At 43.6% G+C, this 14911-nt stretch overlaps 1 protein-coding gene across 1 annotated transcript in view; it reads right to left on the bottom strand.

Moving 5' to 3' along the window:
- LOC117366890 overlaps positions 1-14911 on the bottom strand; it is a 108407-nt gene that overhangs the window by 49435 nt on the left and 44061 nt on the right. Inside the window, exon 9 of the mRNA XM_033958866.1 lies at positions 8693-8792. Within this exon, the coding sequence (XP_033814757.1) occupies positions 8693-8792 (100 nt within the window). The remainder of the gene's footprint in view (positions 1-8692; positions 8793-14911) is intronic.

The raw sequence follows: 14911 nt of genomic DNA, 5'->3' as shown, positions 1-14911 counted from the left end.
TGGAGCTGATTTAATAAATACTTAGCTTTCAGCCTTGTTACCAATCCCCTGAACGCCAACGCGTTTCGAGTTCTTTGTCAAGGCGACATGGGGAAAGCTGAAATCCAAAACATAACGGGTAGCAAACTGCTCAAGAGTTGCCACTACTTAAAAAACAGCCCTGCTAATATTTCAATATCATAGCGTACCTGAGGCTATGGAGGACTGAGTGACTTGCCCAGGGTCACATTGAGATGGAACGCATTGTGCACCCAATGTAGATTTTGTTACAAGGGCATTGAATTAAATAGACCACATCGGTAGAATCACAATTAGTAGATTCGTGAGTGTAATATTTAATCTCAGTGTCTGGATGTGTCCAATATTCTCTGGTCACAGATAAAACACACCACTGGCATCTCCTACATGTGGTGTGAGTCCCTCTATGGGTACTCCATTGGATTGACTTTTGATTTTTACCAGTTCTCCAATATTCCTAATGCGTTTGTAAGAGAATATCATTTTTTTCCAGAAACTCCACTGAGGCCAATCTAACCACATGCCAGTGTTTAAGTACCAATTTGTTGATTTTAGATGAGAGGGGTGTAAATTTCTGAACAAAAATCAATCCCAGATTCTCTTTCTCCTCATGGTAATTCAGTAACAAATCTCGTTAAGCAAATATGGCACGAGTGTATGCCTGATGTATAACTTCTTCCAGAAAGCCATGCTGATGGAATCTCTCCTTCATATTTTTTGCTTGTGCTTTAAAATCTTCAAAAGAGGAGCATATCCGCCTCAAGCAGAGAAATTGGCTGATAAGAAGACTATTCCTTAACCGTTGAGGATGAAAACTGTGATACCGTAGAAGACTATTGCTATCTGTATTCTTTCAAAACGGGTAGTATGAGTTGTACTTAAGTCAGATGTCTGTAACTCGGGGACTGCCTGTACTGCTTCCATCTGGCTACTCCTGTGCCACCCACTTGGCAAAAATTTCTGGGAAGAATGCAGAGCATATAAATATGAGGACATTCACATGAGTGGAGTTGCCATTTGCAAGCACAACTCAAGAATACAGCAAGTTACATGCACTCTTGCTGCATTTGGGCAACTGCAGTTACATCTGTTCTATGGTATAACAGCTGCCTAAATGTAAGGTGCGCCAATATTGGGTTACGCTAGTATTATTTGAGGGTTAAATGTCTCCTCCTCCATTGTTTGTTTAAAGCACATGCATCTAACACAAGGCCTGCAGGCTGAATCCGGCTTGCCTGGCCAATTTATGCAGCCCATGGTGACTGTGCGCCTGACACTACACTCTCCAGGAACTTTCTTGAGTCTGGACTCCCCCACCTACCACCTCCCCGCCACTGAAATTTAAAATCTTCGGGCAGCTGATGCGACACCAACTTCCCGGAAGTGCTTTTTCTGCAGCGTCCTGCCTACATGGGAAGAGGAAGTGAGACAGAAAGAATACTTTCGGGGTAGGCGGCTTTGAGTCGGCTGCCCAAAAATGTAAAATTTCAGCAGCGTGGAGGTGGTAGGTGGGGGAGTCGGGAACTGGGGACTCTCGTACTGTAGGATCCAGCTGAGAGGGAGGGCTGGGGTTGGGAATGAGGGAAGGACAGAGGCTGCACGGGCTGGGGGTTAGGAAGGGAGGGAAAGAGAGAAGCTGCCAGTGGGTGAGGGAAAAGAAAATTATTGGACATAGGTGTGTGGAGTGGGAGGGAAAATGATAATATACATGGGGAAGAAGAATTGTTGGGCATGATAGTAGTTGAGAGGAGGGAGAAATGTTACACTGGGAGGGAGAAGAGATGACTTAAAGAAGGGAGTGATGTCAGATTCTGGAGAAGGGTGATGGAAGGAGAGAAGAAAGAGATGCCAGACCACTAGAATGGGAAGGTGAGAGAGAGAGATGCCAGACCACAGGAATGGGAAGGAAAGAGAGAGATGCCAGACCACAGAATGGAAAGTAAGGAGGGGAGAAAGAAATGCCAGACCGCAGAAAAGAGAGGAGAGATATGTTAGACCTCAGGAAGAGGGAGGAGAGAAAGATGCCAGACCATGGGAGAGAGAGATTCCAGGCTATGGGAAGGAGAGGAGAAAGATGCCAAACCATATGAAGGGGGAAGACAGAGTTGCCTAACTATTGGAGAGGGATGAGATGGTGTACATGGATGGAGGGGAAGGGGAGACAGAGGGAGGAGATGGTGCACAGCAATGGGTGCGGCAGGGAAGAGATGGGAATAGAGGAAAGAAAGAGGGAGGAGATGGTACACATGGATAGATGGGAAGGGAAGACATGGAAAAGTAGATAGATTTTGAGAAGAGAGCAGAAAAATGGAAGAAAGTTGAATGTTAGAAGTTAATGCTAAAGATGGATGTATCCAAACAGACCGAGGATTTTGAATTACAGTCCACTCAAGGAGAAAAAATCTTTCAAAATAGAACAAACACAAAAGATCCCCTTCTCATCAATACTGGGCAAGTTTCTCAAAATAATATCATGTAACATTTAAAGGCTTTTAAATATTTAAATGTGCACATAAGCTCTTCAGCAAGGCGCCACAGCAGCGATACAACGTCGCTGGAAAGGTGCTTGAATTTTAATCATAACACATTGCATGGAGCAAGGATTCTTGCTTCTACTGGAGTGGCAAATGTTATGGTTCTACAAAAGCTGTTTAACAGTAGACCACTTATCTGAAAAGGTCAGTTCACGGTTCCAACACAGTCTGTGTTTCACTAAGCTACATCAGGAAGCCGGAAGGATAAGCTTTTTATATTGATTTTATTTGCAGTGTGCAATGCCTCAGTACTTTGGTCTAAACACTTTTTTCAACATCAAGTGTGTAGACCAAAGGACTCAGGCACTGCACACTGCAAATAAATCAATATAAAAAGCTTATCCTTCCGGCTTCCTGATGTAGCTTAGTGAAACACAGACTGTGTTGGAACCGTGAACTGACCTTTTCAGATAAGTGGTCTACTGTTAAACAGCTTTTGTAGAGCCATAACATTTGCCACTCCAGCAGAAGCAAGAATCCTTGCTCCATGCAATGTATTATGATTAAAACTCAAGCACCTTTCCAGCGACATTGTACCACTGCTGTGGTGCCTTCCTGAAGAGCTTATGAGCACATTTAAATATTTAAAAGCCTTTAAATGTTATATATTGATATTATTTGAGAAACTTGCCCAGTATTGATGAGATGGGGGTCTTTTGTTCTATTTTGAAAGATAGATGTATGGTAGAATATGAAGGAGAGAAAAACAGCAAATGGATAAGGTGGTCCTGGATACACAGTTAAAGAGCACAGACAGAAGGAAGTGCAGCCAGAGAATGGGAAAAATGGTTTGAAAACCAAAATCACCAGACAACAAAGATAGGGGAAATGATTTTATTTTTAATTTAGTGATTGAATTTTGTCAGTTTTGAGAATTTACATCTGCTGTCTATATTTTGCACTGTTCAGGAAGAAATACATTTGTTTCTGTTTCTCTGGAGTTGTACTGCATGTAGAGTCTTGCATCTTAGGGTTTCGTTAGTATATATTAGTACTTTTATTCTGTGGTCCCATATTTGAATAGGGGTTATCTGTGTTCTGGTAGGAATGAATGTTGAGAAGCATACAGTGTGCTTTGTGTAATTTAATTTTGTGGTTAACCATTATGTATTGTTAATAAGATTATATTGTGTGTATATAGTACTCCCCTCGATATTCGTGGGGGTTCTGTTCCAGAAACCCCCACGAATGTTCAAAAACTGCGAATATGATTTTAGCAGGGGAGACAGGAGAGGGCAGTCGGAGAAGCAGGAGAGGGCAGCCGGAGCACCGGCGAGTGAAGGAAATCACTCACAGTATGCTCCGACCGCCTCTTCCTGTACTAAAGTTGGGCCTCATCAATCAGGAGCTGCTTTGACATGCAGCTCCTGATTGGTGAGGCCCGACTTTAGTACAGGAAGAGCCGGTTGGAGCATACTGCGAGTGATTTCCTTCACTCGCCCGGCGCTCTGGCTGCCCTCTCCTGCCTAGTCATTCATGGACGGAAAATACCGCGAATGACCGGGACCACGAATTTATGGGGGAGCACTGTATATGAAAAATGAATAGAAAAATTGTATTACAATTAGTACTATTATGTGATCTGGAGCAGAGATTGGGTGATGTCTGAGACGAAGCTTCCCCCCCCAAAAAAAAAAACCAAACAAACCAAAAAAGCTTTCCACTGCCTATGCCTAGAATGACTATTTGAATAAAGTTGGGATTAAGTATGGAAACATCTATGAGGTGAAAATAACCAGGTGAATCGCTGGAATGGTGTCTCAGGGTGAGGAAGGATCTATACTTCAACTAAGAGTAAGGGCTCCTTTTATCAAGGTGCGCTACGGGGGTTACCGCGTCGGACATTTCATCACGCGCTAACCCCTGGGGCAAGCCAAAAACCTAACGCCTCGTCAATGGAGGCATTAGTGACTAGCGCGGCAGGCAGTTGAACACGCGGTATTCCGTGCATTAACCGCCTACCGTACCTTGATAAAAGGAGCCCTAAGTATCTTAATAAAAAAATTCAGCCCGCGACTTAGCCTGTGTTTTAGATTTCGGCCCTTTATGTGATCGAGTTTGACACCCGTAGTTTAAAGTATTATAAATATTACAGCATATTTTAGAGATACAGTATTACAATTAGATAAAAATTCAGTGTTGCTTTTATTTAAAAAAAACCTCTATATTAGATCCCACCCTCTTGAGTAATTTTAGACCGTAGAAACTCACAAGGTTGCTGTGGGAACTTGGGGCAGCCATTTTATATAGTGGCTCTGCATGGGGCAGGAGCGCATGAATATTGTTCCTGCCCTGGTTTACCACTAGACCACCAGGCTTTCAAGGTAGGCTTTCTAGAGGTCTGGGAGGTGGAAGGGAGGTAGGATGTTTCAGAGTCAGCCAGGGCAGGAGGCGGGAGGGATCCCTCCTATCCCAGCTCACCGGTGGACCACCAGGAAAGGTCTGAAAAAGGACTGGGAGGGGTGTGCAGACTTGAACATAAACCAAGACTCCCATTTTTGACTACAAAATCTGAGTTTATTTTAGATTATATATAGTAAGGGGCTCATAATCGAAACAGAAATACATCTAAAACCCCGCCTAAATCAGCACTTGGACGATCAAAAAGACAGATCGTCCAAGTGCCGATAATTGAAACAGGTTTTAGACATATCTAAAAGCAGCTTAGGCCTTTTCACTGCTGCTGTGCACCCAGAGTGAAAAGGGGAGTTTTTCGAGGAGTGGTTAGGGTGGGAGGTGGGTGTGATGTAGATCGACCTAGACTTAGGGCTAGATTCACTAAGCAAACCGATCGTGTACCGATCGGTTTGCGAGCCATTTGCAACCCAATTTCCCTCTGACCCGATTCACTAACCTCTGTCCTGATCATTCTCTGATCCACGCATGCAAATGAGGGGTAACGGCATTCAAAAGCAACACTGACTGGGCTGGCTGATGCAAAATAAGCGACTGCTGAGGATCAGTCGCTGAGGCAGGCCTTTTGCCGCCCTGCTCTCTGCCCTGCTTCTCCGCTTCGATCTCCTGCCTGCCCCGATATTGTGCTCTGCTCCCTCGCCTCACCACCCTGCTCTTGCCCTAAATCTCTCCTACTGCCCCCACTCTCTTGCCCTTCCCTGCACTGTGAGCCCGTGGTTTTAACCCGCGGGTTTAAAGCAGGTTAAAACCACAGGCTCGCTGGGCTAGTAAAAGTTAAAAAAAAAAAAAAAGTTGCAGCTCTAGACAGCTCTTAGACACATGCACAGACCATCTACAGATGGTCTGCGCATGCATCGGATCACACATTAGCGATCCATGCGGTCGGAGTGGGGCGTTCCTCCGATTGCTCTCATTTTAATTTTTTTGTTTTGTAAATTTGTCGGGCGTGTACGGATCGGGAACGCAATGGAGGTTAGTGAACCTAGCCCTTAGTCATTCCGCAGCGATAATCGGAAGTTTAACGAGACTGCCTAGACGGAACTTCTACATTGTGACTTAGACAATCTAAAAACAGGTATAAGTCCCCAGAAGATATCCAAAGTGACCAGATAACTACTGTAGACACAAAATACAGACCCACACACACTCCCCCCCTCCCACACCGCCATAAAAATTGGAATAACGTACATACCTGCCTCCAGAACATCATCAGGACCTGGCATAGGAAAGCATAGTAGAGCTGCACAGACGTATCTTAAGTAGTCTCTGGGGGGGGGGGGGGGGGGGCTAGTGAATAACAGAGAGGAGGACCCAGGCCCATAAGCAACTCTAACCACTGCATGTGCACCCACCAAAAACATATTGTACTGCAGGTGTCTGCTGAAGTGATAAATGCTGACAAATACATAAAGGAGGTCCTTTAGCCCAAGGTCCTGCCCTCAACCAGAGATGTCTTTGGTGCAAGTCAACCATTTATTTTTCAGCAGGATGGTGCCCATGCCACACAGCCAGAAAATGCCTCACTTGGTTCAAAGAGAACAAGATTGAGTTGCTGGACTGGCCAGGAAACTGCTCAGATCTCAACCCCATTGAGAACCTCTGGGCCAGATTAAAGAGAACAGTAGTGGCAAAGTGACTGTCCAACAAACATGAGCTGACAGCAGCAATAATCAAATCCTGGTTCCATATAACACCTATGATCTCCAAAGACTTGTGAACAGCATGACAAGATGTGAGACAGTGATCAAAGCTAAGGGATATCAAATGTGCTACTAGTGAAACTGATGAAGTCATCAGATAACTGGACAATTTATTTTTGTGAAATGTGCCAAATATGATAGTATTACAGTTTCTGTTATTAGTTGAAAATTTATGCATTAATACAATTATGATGTTAGTCATGGTTTTTTTAAAGCCAATGCCTAAAATACTATGTGTTTCCACAATTTTGGCCATTAGTATATTTTAGCTCACAGAAAGGTAATTCCAGGTTTCTAGCCCTGCAGTTCTCTGAGCGAAAATTATTTGAGTTCAGAAGAATGCCAGATTATGATCATATTTCTGTATTCTTTTTATCAGGGAATATGAACAGAAAAAAAAAATCCTAAACATTCAGGACAATTCATGTTTCACAAAATAAAAGTAAATCTACACTTACCCATAACAAATCTGAGTCACATATGCTGGCAGCAGGCCAATCAGTTTTGAAAATAAACTAGGCTAGTGAATAAAAGTCAGAACTCAAAGGCAGGTACATTCTCAATCAGGAAAAGATCAAATAATTAAACTGGTCAATGGTTTGAGCAAAACATCCCTTAGTTTTAAACTACTGTGCCTCTTTGGAGAAAAGTGGTAAAGAAACGGAAATATCATGCTGCATTAGTCACTGAATGTTATTAAACAGGGTTTACCAAATCTGTTCTTGTGACCCCAAAACCAATTGGATTTTCAAGCTCATACAGAATATTCATGAGGATATTAATAAGCATACATCTGAGACCCAGCAAATGCAAATCTATCATTGTAGATGTCCTGAAACCTTACTGTGAAGTGTTTTTTGTTTGGGTTTTTTTTTGGGGGGGGGAGGAGTCCTGTTAAAAACTATTGCATTTAATTGCTGCCTAGCCTGGCTTATATAGCATCATTAGAAATGTATCACATTTAAAAGAAAATTGTATATTCATTTTTTTTTTAGTTCAAATCTCTTTATTAGTTTTCCTCAATTTATAACCAAAAGTCAACAACATCCAGATACTGTATACAATCAAATCTAGAGAATAAAATTCTTACACTCATTAGAACTTGTTTTTATATTCTATCACTGCTCCACTGTAAGATTAGAAGTATCCTTCCAGTGTTTAACAATACATTTCATAGCAATCACTATTTAAAAAATTAATCTTCTATCATCTTTAAACAAGAGATAATTTAATTCTGACAATGTATGCTGTTCAGTATTTTTATAATGTGCTGTACAGCTTTCTTGCAATGGCATTTATACATTCAGAGCCAGTTCAAAGGACAGTGTCCCCCTTCCCCTATATCAACTCCTTTCTTGCCAGCCAACAAGCCAGTTGCATCAGCTCTCAACTAGCCAGATTTCCTCTACCCACCTGTATCAAGTTCTTTCCAGCCTTCTCCCTGCCTGCCCGTATGGCAGCTTGAACCCCTAACAGTAGGTGCTGCAAGAATACCATTAGGGGTCAGAAGTGCCATTTTCAAGAGGACAGCAAACAGAGCAGGAGCAAGTGGGTATGGCTCCTGCCCATCATTCCCAGAACTCTTTAGTGAGTTGGGGGTTCCAGGAGGGGAATGCCAGGCTGTGTGGGGTATAAAGAAGGGGTGAGCTTTAAGAGCAGACTTAAATTGCCAAGCCAAGCCTACTAAACCAGCAGGGATTTGAGGTACCCATCTGCCCAAAAGAGGGGGATTCAAGGGATTTCAGATTCCCTATGCTGCTAGCATCTATCCAATTTTAATCGTGAATACAGAAGTTATCTGTTCTCATGCTTAAAACAACAGCAAAAGGACAGTACAGTGGCCAGAAAACAGCACATTCTAGCTGCTCTGAAGGGTGAACCAGTGAGTCAGGTTTTTGGGACACTGAACCTGTGCCTCACCTGGCTCAAGCCTTAAGTCAGACATGTACAGTATTTTACTTCAAAACTAACTGCAAAACTTTTAAAATATTATTTATGGGTTATCAGTGTAAACTGTAAGCCTACCTCAGAGGCGAGATAAATGGAATACACAATATTAAAAGGATTGCTACTTCGGTATAAAGAAATGAGGCCACTACTGTCCACTGAAAAGTCATCTTTATCTCTTGGGAGATCTGCAGAAAGATAAATAATCATGCTTTGTAATTAAAGTTTCAGCAATTTAGGTACTTTGGTTAAAGAGTAAAGTGTACATTCCTGTGCTCAAGAGCACCCATTCCAAAAAGATATTCAAATCCCAGGATTTTGTCCATTTTGCGTCAATATGGGGGAAAAAACGTGTTTGGACATGTGGCTCTCATGAAGAGATGGCATCAGAAGGGTGTGAGCCATATAGGCCCTACCCAATCAACTTTGCTATCCCGTGTCCCTCTCTGCTGCATTGCTTCAAAAAGCTGACAAGCAGATATGGCAGCACACTGACTAACAGCAAGTGTGTAACAAGCATTTGGCTACCTTCACCCGCCAAGCACCCCTCTCTTCTCATGTATTCAAGAACTTAACTTCCTTCTCCTGAGATCTGGCATCTCTCTCTCTTTTATTCTCCCCAGCTTGTCTCCCTTTCTCCTCCCCATCTGTGGTCACATCTTCTCTCCACCCCATCCCTCTGCCCCACCCCCTGGTCCAGCATCTCCCCCGCTCCTGCCCGCCGTCTGACATCCCCCCTGCCCTCACCCAACCCACTCCAGCAGTTCTCTATTCTGTTCCCCTCACTTTACTCCATTCCCCAGCCCAGTATCTCTCTTTCTGTTCCACTTCCCCCAGTCTAACATATCATCCTCTTTTCTTCCTGATCTCTCTCTTTCATTCATTCCACTCGCTTCCCCTTCGCCCCCCGATTCAGTATCTCTTTCATTCTTAAAGCCTGCCGCTCCGAATCCTACCCTCAAATTTGTCTTTTAAATCGTTGGCGGCAGCAAATTTGTACACTTTGCCTGAAACGCCCTAGAACTTTCCCCTTGCCGCCGCCCTGCCGGAAACAGGAAGTCGTGTCAGAGGGGCTGGTATACAACTGCGGAGTGCTGTTACGTCAGAAGGGGGCGGGACGTGAGAGAGAGAAACCTCTGGGGTTGGCTGCGGATGATGTCTATGAATGGCAGCTGTTGGCTACTGTAATGACGAGTTTGAAGGGGAGATGGGTTAAGACAGAGAAAGTGGGACGAGGAGGAGAAGCTTCGGAGACAGAAAGGAGGAAGGGGAACAGATGCAGATGGGGTTGAGTGTGCGTGTCTGTCAGTGCACTTGAAGACGTCGATACATCGAGCCCGTTGACGTATCAATGTTGGAGTTGTTTGCGAGCTGCCGGGACACAGGACTCGTACTTGAAAGCCGGGAGCTTGGTAAAAACCAGGATTTACAGGATTCTCAGGATCTCCAGGATGTAGGGCAGACCACCTTAAGAATGGAATGCTCTTTTTTAATGACAGCAACAGGCTGTCTTTCAGTGGGGAATTTCTCTGTAAACTCTCGCCCCCTATGATGCAGTTCTATGCATCTGTGGGTGGGCTTGGCAGAGGACAATGATGTCAGCAAAAGGGGAGGGGACTTCCTGCAGAATGACAGAAAATCAGTCAACACAGTTGGTGCAACTTGCAGAGTAGAGAATGACACAGTGACAAAATTCATCACCGTCCCCGATCTTCATGTCATTCTTTAAGGAGAGAGGGAAGAATCGTATTATGAATGGCCACAACCACTGACCCTCAAGCTTTGCTGTGAAGAATGCTGGTGTAGAAGGACTGAGGTTGAAATAGACACTAGAAAATGGCATGAGATTATTTCCCGCAGTTATCCGCGGGGACAGGAACGGTGATGAATTTTGCCACTGTGTCATTCTCTATTGCAGAGCTAAATAGTGGAGGCTGCTGCAGGGAAAGCCTGAGTTGGGGATAGGCATTGTGCCAGTCTAATGAAGCGCATCATGAACCTACCAAGCATCTAGAGTTGGGGTTACCATATTTATGAAATCCAAAAAGAGGCACTTGATCCGGCCCGCCCCAGCCCCATTTCCTTAGTCTCCCTTCCCATCTTCTGTATCCTTTTAGTGCTTCTGTCTTTCTTTCTGAACCCCCCCCCCCGCAACTGCTTCTCTCTCTCCACCCCATCTCACGAGTGTTTGTCTCCCTCCCTTCCCACTGGTGTGTTTGTTTCTCTCCCTCCCTACATCCCACAACCCCACTCCTGCAGGTGCTTCTCTCTCCCTCCCAGCAGGTGCTTTCCCTCTCTCCACAACCCCCCTTCCCAAAGGTTCTTCTTTCCCTCCAATACCCTCACCCGGGGTATTCTCTCCCTCCACCCCGCCCCCTTGTTTTTATGTCCACAACCCCTCTCCACAGGTTCTTCCTCTCTCCAGTCCCCCCATTTGCGTGTGCTTTTCTATCTTTCCACAAACCCTGTAGATGCTTCTCTTTTTCGCTTCCTCCCTCTATCCCCTCCCTTGCACAGGATAGTGTTTCTCTCTTTCCTTATAGCTCTCCCCTGATTTTCATCTACCTCCTCGCAGAAATTTAATCTTCAGGTCTGCTGGCAGCAGCATCAAGGTGCTGCCGTCGGCCTGTCCTGGAAGCCTTTTTTCTGGAGCATCTCTCCTATGCAGGAACAGTAAGTTGCTCCAGAGAGGCGGCTTTGGGGGCAGGCCGACATCAGCAAGTTATAGTAGTTGCGTACCTGTAACTCTCAGTGGACAGATGATCTTCTAGCCACACATGTGATGGTGTCACAGCTGATGGAACCAACCCAGAAAGATACCAAGCTCAGAAAAATTTAGTAAATTTCTGCGCATGTGGCCCTTTGCCACCAGTGTATCTACTGTATAACACCGCCACCCCCACCTTCAGTTGTGTATATAGCGTGCGGCAACAGAGGAGAGTTGTGTGGCTAGACCATCTTCTACCCATGGAGAACTACAATTACAGGTAAGCAACTACTCTTTCTCCCTGGACAGTGATCTTCATTGCCACACCTATGGTAACTCTCAAGCTTTGAAGGTAACTAGTTTAAGATATATTGAACACAGCATAATAGGTACAATAAATTTACCTGAAGTGGAGGTGGTAGGGTTTCTGCATCACAACACAGAATGAAGTATCGCTGTTCCCAAGTTAGAGTCCTCCTATGACTCTTGATCTAAACAGAAATACCTTGTAAACATGTGTAGACAACCAGGTTGCTGCTGTATAGATCTCAATTGGTTTGGCTGTGCAAATGAGCCAGTCATTCCCATGGCTTTCAGACTGTGTGCTGTAATATGGAACTCTACAAGCTGATTGTTATTTAGCTTATAACACAAGCTAATGCAGTTTGCTATCCATAAAGACATTGTTCTTTTGGAGATCGGCTTCTGATATTTAGGTGTTCCATGTGAAAGGGAAAGCTGTAATGGTCTCTGTGGATAAGAGGTTTGATCGAGGTAAATCCTCTCCGCTCTCTTACAGTCAAGAGTATGTAAAGATTGTTCACGTTTTGATGAATGTGGTGGTGGATAGAAGGTAGGAAATACCACACTTCATATTTCACAACCCCATAAGACCAACGAGAAACATATTTACTTACCCAAAAATCACAGGCTGCAAATACAAATCCTTTCTGAACAGTACTTTCAAGTTCCAAGCAGGCAGACAGCAGTCCTGGCTGGACAACTATATAAACAGAGCCAGTTTGACTTACGGCGCATTTCGAAAATCAATCAAAACCATTCTGTTTGACAAATTCATCTCCTAAACAGAAGCCTTCAAAAGATATATTCTCCCCCCTCTCTACCTCGATGTAATTTCGCTGTTTTTTTACTGTTCCTTTACCTAATTCTTATGTAACCCTCTCTTCTTACATCCTGTATCTTGCTGATTGTCCAGCCTTCTACGAATGTGAACCGCCTAGAAGTCTGTCGACTATGGCGGTATAGAAGAATAAAGCTATTATTATTGTTTGATTCAAGTGATAATGAGAAACCACCTTTGGAAGAAACTGCAGAGGGGGAATATGTAGATAGTCTTTAAACTCAAGAGTCTTTGGTGGGCCCAGGAACAACTTCAGATCAATTTCTTGAAGTTATGGGCTGTGTAGAACATTCTAAAGATTGATTTGCTAAAAAATAGCTATTGTGACAAGTAGCAGAGCCCAAATCTTTAAAGGGCACTGTCACAGGATTAGAAAGATGTTGATAGAAAGGAGTATGTTTGGTTTCGTTTTAGAGGCTGGGGGAGGAGAGCATAAGGTAGAACATTGGTGTCTGCATCAGCAGATTGGGCTCTTTGGCTTAGGACTACAATTGTAGGGAAGGAGGGAGGCAAGATCCTAATTTCCTGTGAGGCATATAAACTCCCTTGTGTTAGGACAAGGAGAGTGAGCGACTCAGTTTGAAAGGAAAAAAAACCCAGAGGTTTGAGTCATGTTCACACTGGTAGAAGGTGTGGTAGAGATCATGCCTGATCCTTTTGAGTTTGCTAGAGGTTTCAGAGTACCCAGGGGAGTAGTGTCATCCTGATGAAACCCTAACTGGAAGGTCTTCAGCATGACACTACTTGATTCTAATCCAGATGGATAACCATGTGCTACATAAGCAGACAGGGAATAATCAGAATGTACTATCAGAATGTGGAATTGGTGCGACTCTCCTGAGAATCTGACTGGCTGGGCTGATCCTGAGGACTGATTTGAGAGCCTCTATTCTTAACAGAATTAATTAAAACCTCATTTTTTTGTTTCTGGTGTCTTCAGTCACCTTTTCCTAGATATGGTGACATTATATGCAGGTATTTTCTTGGCCAATAGTGGGCTCTGAATCTAAGGGCTCCTTTTACAAAGGTGCGCTAGTGGTTTTAGCATGTGTTAAAATGCCGCATGCGCTAGCTGCTACCGCCTCCTTTTAAGCAGGTGGTAATTTTTCAGCTAGTGCGTGCTAAAAATGCTAGCGTACCTTTGTAAAAGGAGCACTAAATGGTACTTTTGCTAAGGTGCATTAATGAATTAGTGTGCATTAAGGGCCAGATTCTATAAACGGCACCTACATTAGGCACCACTTAAGTCCAGGATCCACGCCTTTTATTTTTTAATTGGCATGGTTATTGACCATGCTGGTTTTCAGCCAATCAAAGAAAAGAAAAAAGGATTAATTAAACAATTTAAGAGTTTGGCGTCAAACTCTTAGGACACCTAGCAGCGCCTAAGTGGAGGCACCCTACCATGTCTAAATCCACCTAATGTTGCTTGTCTCAAAAGTAGGTGTGGTTATAGGCAGAGAATTGGCATAGTTAAGCATTATTAGGCGTCTGACATAGTGCCGCCAAATTAGGCAAGTGAAAATCTGGCCTAATGGAGCGGCGCCTACGTATAGGATGCCTAAGATTGCTTAGGCATCGCTAGGCATGATTCTATATACAGTGCCCAGCTGCTGATTGACAACTGTGCCGAACGGCGCCTACAATGTAAGCGCCTTTTATATAATCTGGCCCTAAGTGCCATGTAGCCCATAGGTATACAATAGGTTGCACAGTTTTGAGTGCATACGGAATCAATTAGTGCACCATAGTAAAAGGACCCCTATCTCACCAGAGTGAGATGGGATATACTGTCTGTGGCAGAAATCTGAATGATATTGGAGAAAAAGTTGAAAATCAAGGGTAGACAGATGAACATTAAAAACAAACAAGCTATGTGTAAAAGTGCACTTTAAATCAAAAAACACATTTTAATCTTTAGGTGCTGTTCAAAACAGCGAAGTAAAAGTTTATGCAATACTGAAGAAAAAAAAAGTGACACCCATGAATTATGTAATTGTTTTAAATGTATTTACAAAATTATAACTACGACTGTAGTATAAAAATTCATCGACAACATCAAAGTAATGATCTTAACACCTCTATTTCATCTCCTTTCCTTTCCCCTCCCCTCAAATAATCCCCCCCAGGACCATGAATCTGCTTCAAACACCCCTCCATCCAACTGGATTTACAAATTGGTCTGGACATCCCTCTGCTGGCTCTTGCTTACCCAATGGCATGCTAAATTCTTTGGGGCAGGAGTGATATTGAGGCATATTTTCAAAGCACTTAGACTTACAAAGTTCCATAGTAATCAAAGTTCCAGAATTCTCATATGTTCATGTTTATTGAGAGCTTCTACACCTCTACTAAAAACGGGGGAATCAATTCAGAGAGGTTTACATGAGCTTGCATTTGGCAGGACTATAAATAGTTAACCCTCCCTTTTATCAAACTGTGCTGCCAA

The sequence above is a fragment of the Geotrypetes seraphini genome, chromosome 9, assembly GCF_902459505.1.
Source record: "Geotrypetes seraphini chromosome 9, aGeoSer1.1, whole genome shotgun sequence".
In the NCBI taxonomy this organism is placed as follows: domain Eukaryota; kingdom Metazoa; phylum Chordata; class Amphibia; order Gymnophiona; family Dermophiidae; genus Geotrypetes; species Geotrypetes seraphini.
The sequence above is the reverse complement of the archived record's forward strand: the minus strand, read 5'-3'. Positions and strand labels throughout refer to the sequence as shown.